Source organism: Cucurbita moschata, unplaced genomic scaffold, assembly GCF_002738365.1.
Source record: "Cucurbita moschata cultivar Rifu unplaced genomic scaffold, Cmos_1.0 Cmo_Scf00001, whole genome shotgun sequence".
Lineage (NCBI taxonomy): Eukaryota > Viridiplantae > Streptophyta > Magnoliopsida > Cucurbitales > Cucurbitaceae > Cucurbita > Cucurbita moschata.
Window position 1 is genome coordinate 11,103,963 of NW_019268517.1, and position 10,431 is coordinate 11,114,393.

The window sequence follows — 10,431 nt, forward strand, 5'->3', positions numbered from 1 at the left end:
AAAAAAAAAAAAAAAAAAAAAAAAAAAAAAAAAAAAAAAAAAAAAAAAAAAAAAAGATAATAGATGCGTGTGGATGATGTTGGTGGATGAGGAGATTAGATTAGGCCCCAAGAACCAACCAACATAGACCATATAACTTGAGGCCCAATGATATGCCAGACCTTTGAAAGGGATTCGATGACCTTTTGTACACTTCAAAGGTCTCTCTTCCAATTTTAAAATGATCTTTCTAAAAATTATTTAGTTTTAAATTGTTAATTCTAAAAATTATGCTTATTTGGTCACCATTTATCTAAGTAGCAAGTGTCTTTGATAGCATTTCAAACTTACTCTGTTTCTATTTATAAACAAACCTTTTAGTTGTTATTTCTTAGTATAACGATGTTTAGTAAAATCTCAAATTTATTATTCGATGGTACGTGTTTATGTCAAATCTTATTCTTATTGATAAAAATTCATTATCACCCCGCATTAAAATAAAATAATATTGGGCGCCCATCTGACATCAATTTCCATATTATCCAACCGATTTGTTTTGAAGTTGTACTTGTTCCTCTACTTTCCTTATTGAACTAAGTTACCTTGTTCTTTCTCAATCTAATAGGAAGATGAGAGATGATAGAGTACAAGAATTGGTCAGCTTTTAATAAGTGTCCTAGAATATTTAGTTATATGAGGGTTCTAATGGCTTAACAATATATTACAAATAAGGTACCCGTAAATATTTGGTGTGTTTAGTGCAAAATTTACAGAAGCATTCATTAGTGTCTCATGAATGTCAAAAGACAACTCTTACGTATCAACACATGTAAGTGGCTAAAGTAATAATGATGTATTTGTTAAATGATTAGAATATCTCATGTCAAAGACAAATCTAGATTCTCTATTTATCTATATTTTAAATTTAAATGAATTATTTGTAAAAAAAAAACACGTGTTAATTATATAATTAAATTAGTTTAACTGTTATAGAAAACCCAAAAATCTTATAACATGGTTGTTATGGTTATTGTTAATGAGAATAAAGTTAGACTTAAATGTAATTCCTTAGATAAGGTAATATGACAGTAATATATTAAAGTGTGGGTTTGAAATTTGTGGCATAAAAATATGAAAATCGAATTAAAATTTATTTTGTATTTTTCATACATCATGGATGCAATGTATCAATAATGAAATCTAGCATATTCTTGTATTTGTATCTTAGCTTTAGAAAGAATGTACAACCCATTTGTTTGAAGAGCTTCCAAAAAGAAAATTAATAATAAAAATAAAAAATAAAAAAATAAAAAAGCGTGAAAATTTTCTATAAATTTTTTTGATTTCAAAAAATACAAGCATCCCTACTTCTAGTACTTCAACATGGGAGTGAAAATATTTGAACTTCTGATATGGACTTTTAGCTCGAGGGAGTAAATTAATGTCAACTACTTATTGTGACATTAAATTATTTTTATTAAAATATAATAAAAGGTATATTCCCAACCCAAATAGGTAAACTTTTTTATTTTTATTATTTCGAATATTCACGTGAAATTCATAATCAGTCAGAGAGGAGAACAAAACATTCTTTATAAGAGTCTAAAAATCTCTCACTTTGTCAATGCGTTTTAAAAATCTCGAGAGAAAGTTCAAAAAAAGACAATATTCATTAATGATGGGCATTATAATTTATATTGAGCTACACATTTTATATGTCATTAGGCATAGTCGGTCACAACTCTTACGACCATCGTGCACCCTCCTCCTTAGGTGACCATCTCAGGCAACCAACCATTGCGACGATCTCATTTATGGGTAGTCCACAAACGATAGTCAATAATTAGTTATAATATTTTAAATACAAATTTAAACTTATTAATTCATTAAGATTTTGTTGACAATAATTTTTGGTTGATAAATATGGTGAAAAGGAATGAAAACTTTTGTTCTTATCCCCTTCAATCAATCAAAGAGATATAAGTTATAATTATTTTCTTTAAAAGAAAGAACAGAAAATCATGGAAGTACGAAAAAGTGGGAGAATAGGACAATTGGTTAGGGATGAACACCCGAGAAAGGAAAATGAACTGTCCTTGTCGTTGTCTAGTTGTTCGACACGTCGGCAGGTACCATAATGGAAACGCCTTCCTACAACTCGAGACGTCGGAAATTTAACTCCCGTGACCACCCGAAGAATGTGGTAATTTATGGCATTCTCATCCCACTACCGCTAGTACGTCAAAACGCAACAACCAAACAAATATCAATCCTACGGCTCACCAGTTCTTCCCCTGAAATCCCCATTCTGCGCCCATCTTCTACTCTGTTCTCCTTCCCCTTCCCGCCATGCCCCTGAAGAGCAACGATGCCGACTCCCAGTTCTTTTTCGACCAAGATGATGATGCCGACGATGACATTGAGGTCACCAAGAACATGGAGGAGGATCGCAGCAACAGCGGCTTCAGCGATGGCGACGACGCTCCGAACGGCCTCGGACCTCGGAACTCCACTTTCACTTCTCAGCAGTGGCCTCAGAGTTACAGGTCGATCCACTTCGCCTTCGTTTTGTGTTTCTTTCTATGTGTACCGGTTTTTCTATCTATTGGTTGCACTTTGTACAACTTCTGTGGATTTTCTTTTTGTTTTTGTTGTATACTTTATTATCTCGGCGGTTGAATTAGAACACACTTATGGTTTTGGCTATCTGAAATCTAGACAGAATTTTGGTTGTTTGAGTTGTTGTTCATTTGCTTTTGATTTCTGTTGTATATGGCAGAGTTTCTTCGATTAAGGATTGTTTATATTTTCATTGGTTCGTTTCTGTGAAGTTCAGTTTGATCGACAGCCAACAGGGGACTGGCTCCATGTATTCGGTTTTCTGGTTTTATGAATAATGAATGACTAATGAGAAGAAAAAACTTGCCAAACCGGTCGCTTTAGCTTCTATGGCTTAGTTCTGTTCATCCGTTCCTCTGCAGTCCATTCATGAATTTTTGTCGTTCATATTTCTTTGTTCCGCGTTCTTAGGTTCTGAAATTTGCAGGAGGAGTTCTTATGACTAACAAATAATTTGTTAAGTCAGTCTAAGATATCTGTTGATAATCAAGCTGATACTTAGTTGTAGAGTCTTCTTTTTCTTAGTTATGATTCACTTCGAACTGAAACATTTTCGGAAGAGGACCAAATTATTGATTACTCTGGTGTTGGGGGCCATTTATTTTGATCCTTAACATATGTTTTAAAGTGAACTGCTCAAGAGTTTCAACTTTTGAGCAGCTGGTGCTTGGGTGCTGTTGTTTATCTTGCATTTTTTTTCCTTTGCCAGGGAGACGACGGATTCTTATACAATCATGGCTTCACCAAATTTTGGAATGTTCCGTGTTCCAAGTATATTGCAAACAAGCTGGCAGAATCTTAGTAAAAGTAGTTTAGACATGGATGGAAAAGCTCCTTTGTTATCTGACCACGGTGGCTCTGATCAAAATGAAGATATGGATAAGATCTCAAGAATGCCATCATTAAGGTCAGAAAGAGCCTCATTTCCAAAGCAACTGACTGGTGAATTACCTATTGGTCATGGGTGCAGCTTCACACAGACCATCTTCAATGGTAGCCTATTTTTTCTGTTGTTCTGTACTTTTTCACCTATACGTTTTCTCTGAGAAAGTGCTTCTTGTGTGATATTTCCTTGTGATGAAAATGTTAATAGTTGTGAAAAGCAATGCAGCTTTGTGATTTTACAAATTTTTAACAATTATTTGATGTATAATAACATATATACATATTTTTTTTATTCATGTGCACTCTGAGACAGGAATCAATGTATTAGCTGGTGTAGGACTTCTCTCCACACCTTACATTGTAAAAGAAGCCGGCTGGGCCAGTTTAGTAGTGCTGGTTCTTTTTGGCATTGTTTGTTGTTACACAACCACACTTATGAGGCACTGCTTCGAGAAGAAAGAGGGAGTCATAACGTACCCAGATTTAGGAGAAGCTGCCTATGGAAAATTTGGACGTCTTTTTGTGTCTGTGAGTTTACTTTCTCATTATTCATGTTTTTCACATATATCTCAGTGCTTTCTTTGTCCCGAAGTGTACACTAGAGTCCAAATTTGTTACTCTGTTGTTAGGTGCATTTGAAATATCAATGTTGGTAGCATGCATCTGCATTGAACTTTTTTCTGCCATGACTACAAAATTTGTGAGTTAGATTTTCATTTAGATTCATATTTCTTTTCTGAATTACTTTAGTTCTAGTGATTTAATTATATATTATTATGCATGCATAATTGATGATTTTTTCCTAGAAGAATTGTTAATGTTATGATTCTGGAATTTTGATGCAGATCGTTTTATATTTGGAACTATATGTAAGTGAATCTCTAATCTATTGTCAACGTTTTCTTTTCAAGTAGAAAGATATTTCATTTTGCTAAACTTTGATGTTCTCTACACTTGCAGTGTTATTGCGTTGAATTTATTATCTTGGAAGGAGACAATCTAACCAATCTATTTCCTGGAACATCGTTGAGTTTGGGAAGTATTCAATTAGACTCTATGCATCTTTTTGGAATTTTAACTGCACTGATTGTTTTGCCCACTGTTTGGCTGAGAGACCTCCGTGTGATCTCCTACTTGTCAGGTAATGTATCATATATTACACTGATAGTTCTTATCTATGCTGGTCTTGATAATTTGGATATTTAGATGAAACTGTCTTCTTAATTTCAGCTGGCGGGGTCATTGCAACCATTTTAATAGTGCTGTGCTTAATTTTTCTTGGTACAAATGAAAGCATTGGGTTTCATCAAACTGGTGAAGTAGTGAACTGGAAGGGTATTCCTTTTGCAATTGGTGTGTGTGGATTTTGTTATTCCGGCCATTCCGTGTTTCCAAATATTTATCATTCCATGGCTGATAAAACAAAGTTCACCAAGGCACTAATGATATGGTACATGTCAAGGCTTGGAATGCTCTTTACTTTCCATTTAGCTTGATGTTTCTAATTTTTTTTTTTATCTTATGCAGCTTTATTTTGTGTGGTTTAATTTATGGAGGGGTTGCAGTCATCGGATTTCTCATGTTTGGCAAAAATACATTATCCCAGATAACTTTGAATATGCCAAAACATGCTGTTACCTCTAAAGTTGCAGTGTGGACAACAGTAAGTGTTATGTTGTCCTTTTATTTGCCACCTAAACTTATAAGCAGTGTGAGGTTTGCAATGTTTCTGAGCAATCTTGATTCTCTTACAGGTTATCAATCCATTCACCAAATATCCTTTTTAGATAGAGGCATCATTTTAGAAAACCAAGTGGCATAGTATTTTATCTTTAGACCAATGATTGAAATTGCTTCCTTGACACTGCTCAAATATGCACTGTTGATGAATCCATTGGCAAGAAGTATAGAGGAGCTACTACCACGTAGAATTTCAAATAGCTTCTGGTGTTTCATTCTTCTAAGAACAGCACTTGTTGTTTCTTCTGTTTGCGTGGCCTTCCTTCTGCCCTTTTTTGGTAATTGTCTTCTTCAAGTGTTTTGTTATTAGTTTACTTTCATTTTGTAAGTCATCTTAACATAATGGATTGTAATATAATGGATGATTATTACCTTTCCACTGACGCAATAGATGATGATAACCCTCCAAAAACAAACTTTCATCTAGTACCCCCAAATTGTTAGCTCATATATTCTCATGATAGGAACTCATTGATTAAGCATCTTGCTGTAAAGCCAAATTGTTAACTTTCCATGAGTAGCTTTATCCAAACATGGCAGATGAATTGAGCGTAAATAAAGCAGATTACTATTTATCTTGATTGTAGGTCTCGTGATGGCTTTGATTGGCTCCCTTCTCAGCATACTTTTGGTAAGTGCATTTTGTTGGTTCCTTTTCTTGATGAGATTGTATTCTTGTTTCTCCATTGCCCTTCGTTTTAGCTCATAGCTAGTTGTACCTAATGATCGTCAATATGTCAGATTTTAAATGGTCAACCAGCGGGCTGTTAGCTGTTAGCTGTTAATTGTTGGTAGCTTTTGTTATATAACTGCCATTAACATTTATTTTTTGGGTTAAAGAAATATAACCTTTCATTTGAGCATTAAGATCCACCCCTTCCAATCGTGCTCTTCAAGGGATAATCAAGTCAATTTAGCACGTTTCCACTGTTTTTCTCTGACTGAGATTTCTTCCATAGCTAATCAGCCCCGACTTTTAATATGTATCCGAAATATTTGCTTGAACGAAGGAAGGGATAATCATATATTCTTTAGATGTGGGTACATTCAACTTGAAGTGCGTTCCTATTTACTTGAGCAATAGGTGAAAAGGTTGATGGAAAATTAAAAATATAATTTGTGTATGTCATTGTCTATTAATTTCCATTCTTCGATCATCTCCCCTTCACCCTCCTCTAGAGCCTATTGGTAGCTGAACCATGGTGAATTGCCCAGTTTGTTATCAGTCAAAATCTACTAAGAGTTGGACTTAGGCTTGTTCATTTGTCTTCTTATGGATATGGATGTGTTTCTAATTGTATGATATTTGATTCAGGCGGTAATAGTGCCAGCCGTATGTTTTTTGAAAATCATGGGAGGCGAAGCTTCAAAGATGCAGGTATGCATCTTTTTAACTTATTATTTTTTTCTTTTTTTTTTAATTAAGCTTCTTGATAAAGTTTTATGAATTACAATAGTAGGGAGATAGTCCTCTTATATCCAGTATTCCCTTCTCAAGAAATAACAATGGACGCAATATATTGTGAATTTCATGAGGAAACTAATAGAATGTTAAGAAAGTTACATAAAACTTCTTTAGAGGATCATGGATGAACTAACGCAAGTCTAATCACTCAACTAAGAAAACCAATTACACTCAGACCCTCACTGTAACTTGAGGTTTTATGAAGTTTGAGCTTGGTACACGGATATTTAAACGGTCGAGGCATTTTGCTATTTCGTGAGCTGTTTGAATTTCTGTTTTAACATATTTCTCGTAGGGAAAGAGAATGAGAAATATTGTAAGGGAAAAAAAAAGGAAAAAAAACTCTAGAATGGGTGGATTGGGTGGCTGTGTAATGCAGGAAATCATTTTCTCTTAATAGGACTTGGAGTTTGTTCTGCAGAGAGACAAGATAGGAAAAGGAGAGTTGGTGTAGGCACAGAATATAATTAATCAGTGTGATTACACATTAATATTCTTAGTGTAAGGTTTATGGAGAAAGTAAGAAATGAGTATGATTACACTAACATTCATAGAAATTTACCGCCTGAACATTGGGAAATTCAAAACCAGCAGCAGAACTTCTCACTATGATTACACAATTTTCTTAAAGCTGTCTTTGACTCTTTATAAAAATTCATGTTCTATCCGAAAACGTTAAATGAAACATCTGTAATTTCTTATTCATTTGGTTTCTTTATTCTCCTTCTTCGTGAAATCAGATGACTTGGAGCAGCTTTATCATTGGACTCGGTGTCCTTAGTGCAATCTTTGGAACATACTCTTCTGTGTCACAGATTGCAGAGAGTTACTGAAACATATATGGTCAGAATAAATTTTCTGTAGGCTTCGTGTCTTGTAGCTGTCGATAGCTTCAGGTCATACATTATGCAAGCAGTTGACTTCTAAATAATTGCATATCCATTATTGCTTAATTGTTGTGTTGCCTCTCTTTATTGGGTGAAGATGTTGATTTCATGTTTGCTTATGCTGCTTAGATTAGCTATTTCTTTTGTGGTTTCGTCTTCACAAACATTCCATTTGGTCTGCGCCCTCTTTTTATTTGTGCATTAAACACCAAAAATAGTAAAGTCCTCTTATAGGCATACAAATTAATGTTTACAATTATTTGGTACAAAGCTCTAAGAAGAACATAGAAACTTGATTTATATAAGAGTAACCGTATATTTAAGTTTTGAGATTAAAGTTGATCAAATTTGACTTATTTTATGTCAATAAAATTTTCCCTTGTAGTCTCAGTTATGAAAATCAAGTGAGAAAAATCTGATAATAATAAATATTTTATTTTTTCAGTACAAATGTAATAATGGATAAAACAAAATATCATCTAAATTGAAGATATTTATTTAATGCTATGTGCTACATATTATCCAAGCAGTCTCTCTCCCTCGAACACGCAATGGAGTCATTGAGACTCCATGCAATGAATGAATGGTTCACAAATTTGGATGTTTTTTTTCTTTTTCTTTTTCTTTGGCAAAAAGACAATATTTCCTAAATTAAAAAATAAAAAATAAAAATTATGAGTTTTCAAAAGGTATGTCATGATTTTCTGATATCTCCATTCATAATTAATCTGTAAAGGTATAAAAATAATTTATTTGCAATCGCTAAACTAATTTATAATTTTGAAAAAAAACAAAACTAACTATTAAGAGATTAAGTTTGAGATAATTAAATTAAAAAATTATTTTGTAGTCACATTCTAAAGAAAATTAATTAAATTTTTTACCATGTTTGAATTAAAAAGAACAATAAAGCCCAACTTTCCAAGTTGCATATATATATAAAAAAAAACCATCACATAATGTAGACTTGATGGAGTATTTGTAACTTGAGTAGGATGTTTGAAGATTATGAATTTATGGCAAAATTGGAGTATAGAGCCTAAATTAGTTTATTTTTCAAAATTAGGGTTTTAACCAACGTATTGATTAATTTAGGATTGAATTTATAAATTTTCTCATAATTATAACATTTGTAGAGGGTGATTTTAATTGGGTAAAAGAAGTGATCAAAATTCAAATTAATTTCCTTAATTATATATTAAACAATTTGTTACTCTATAATTGATTAAACCCTATTACTGTGGGACAAAATTACACCACCCATCTCTAAACACTACAACAATATGACCAAATTTGGACGGTGATAGTATATGTTAGTTTGATACCAAATTTGTTGCAGGCTCAATCAAAAGTAGATGAACCATAATCAAAACCAAATATGTAATTTAAGGGATAATATGTGGATGATTCTTTTACTTTCACATAAGCTTGATAATAAACAATTACCTGAGATGAAGGTACTTGAAGTCAAGCCGCCAATTTGTCCACCATATCCCTCATGAAAATACCCTCCGAGCTCTCATACGAACCCCCAAGAAAACCATCACTGGAATCCTCCATTGCAGCCCAGTGAAGTAAGAGTTGTTCGTCGTCGTCGTCGTCTTGTATCTTTCGAACATTAGTCTCCGGAGTCTGGACGGAGGCCGAGGAGGCGGAAGGAGGAAACTTGGGCGCATCTTGGCCGGTGAGTTCTTGAACCAGGCCTCTAAACTCAGCCGCACTGGCTTGAACCCTCATGGGGTTGGATATGTACACAACTTTGAGAGGTTGGTTCTTCCGATCACAGGGTTTCCTGTTCCTTCTCCTTTCTTTCCTCCCCTCTTCCACGTCCCTCCCAACTAAACTCGATTCCATTTTTAGGGTTTGGGGGCAAATTTTGGCACACAAACCTCTCTTCTGCCCGCAACATCCATATATATAATTACTTCAGGATAACACAATTTCTAATTTCTTCTTATTTTGTGGAAATTGCTTAAATCAAATCTTATTGTAATCATTAATTAATTAATTAAAGGACACTAAATTTTGGGAAACCGGTAAGCCAATAGGGTTGAAGAAAGACAAGGAAAACAAAAACCGACGGATGTAGACGCAAGAGGAGCGCGTGGAGTGGAACAAAAAGAGCCGATTTGGTTATGTGTTCGCGCGTGCCATTAAAGGCTTTACGGGTCGCGTGGGGGCTGTGACTGTCCACCAATAATGGACTGACAACCCATCTTTATGGTGACGTCAGGAGGATTCTTTGTAATGACGTCATAATTAAAAGCAGACACCGATATTGGGGAAATTGTGAATATTCGATCTGTGGCTCAGAATCTGTTAACGTGTAGTAAATGATGTTATGATGACCTTGAATCATATGCAAAATGGCTAAATCAAAAGGTCAAAGTTGTTGGGCTTCTCTTCAGTTTGGTGGAGAAGCCCAATGAAAAAGCCCATGTCCAAGTTGTTGGGTTTAATTTGTAGGACTTTTCTTTCAGCCCAATCCAACACACAAAGGGTACCAATTGTGACTTTTGCTCTGGGAAGGGGGTAAATGCGTAATTCTACCATCTATTCCAATCAAAAGCTTATATATATATATATATATTTTTTTTTTTTTACGTTTGATGGTTGACCCTGTAGTTGCTCTAAATCACAGGAATGCCCTTCTCCCTCCCCCTTTTTTGACTAACTCTAGTTGCTATGGTGAAGTTAGAGAGCAGAGAAGGGGGAGGCGGTGGCGGTGGCGTACCCACCTCAGAAGAATCGGCAATAGAAAAATAGGAGAAGGGAGAAAGTGGTAGCATCAATTATGATTAATTAAATAAAGGTTTTTTTTTTTTTTTTTTTTTTTAAAAAAAAAAGGACGCAAGG

At 34.3% G+C, this 10,431-nt stretch overlaps 2 protein-coding genes across 5 annotated transcripts; one reads left to right on the top strand and one right to left on the bottom strand.

Moving 5' to 3' along the window:
- The first annotated feature begins 2,177 nt into the window (after nt 1–2,177).
- On the top strand, nt 2,178–7,692 carry LOC111446608 (amino acid transporter AVT1A-like). Of its 4 annotated transcripts, XM_023085481.1 has the most exons (12): nt 2,180–2,525; nt 3,308–3,591; nt 3,797–4,011; nt 4,329–4,352; nt 4,444–4,624; nt 4,714–4,933; nt 5,011–5,146; nt 5,238–5,257; nt 5,356–5,501; nt 5,811–5,854; nt 6,539–6,601; nt 7,429–7,692. In XM_023085481.1, the coding sequence occupies exons 1-12, from the start codon at nt 2,329–2,331 to the stop codon at nt 7,519–7,521; spliced, it is 1,623 nt and encodes a 540-aa protein (XP_022941249.1). In that variant the 5' UTR covers nt 2,180–2,328; the 3' UTR covers nt 7,522–7,692. The 4 variants fall into 4 exon arrangements, 3 of the variants coding, with proteins under 3 accessions (XP_022941270.1, XP_022941259.1, XP_022941249.1); XM_023085502.1 differs by lacking the exon at nt 5,238–5,257 and having other exon boundaries at nt 2,178–2,525; nt 5,011–5,157; nt 5,320–5,501; XM_023085491.1 differs by lacking the exon at nt 4,329–4,352 and having other exon boundaries at nt 2,178–2,525.
- A 1,206-nt stretch (nt 7,693–8,898) lies between these two features.
- Nucleotides 8,899–9,496, bottom strand: LOC111446639. The gene has a single exon (XM_023085533.1). It carries the CDS (start codon nt 9,427–9,429, stop codon nt 9,043–9,045), a length of 387 nt encoding a protein of 128 aa, XP_022941301.1. The 5' UTR covers nt 9,430–9,496; the 3' UTR covers nt 8,899–9,042.
- Nucleotides 9,497–10,431: the final 935 nt, after the last annotated feature.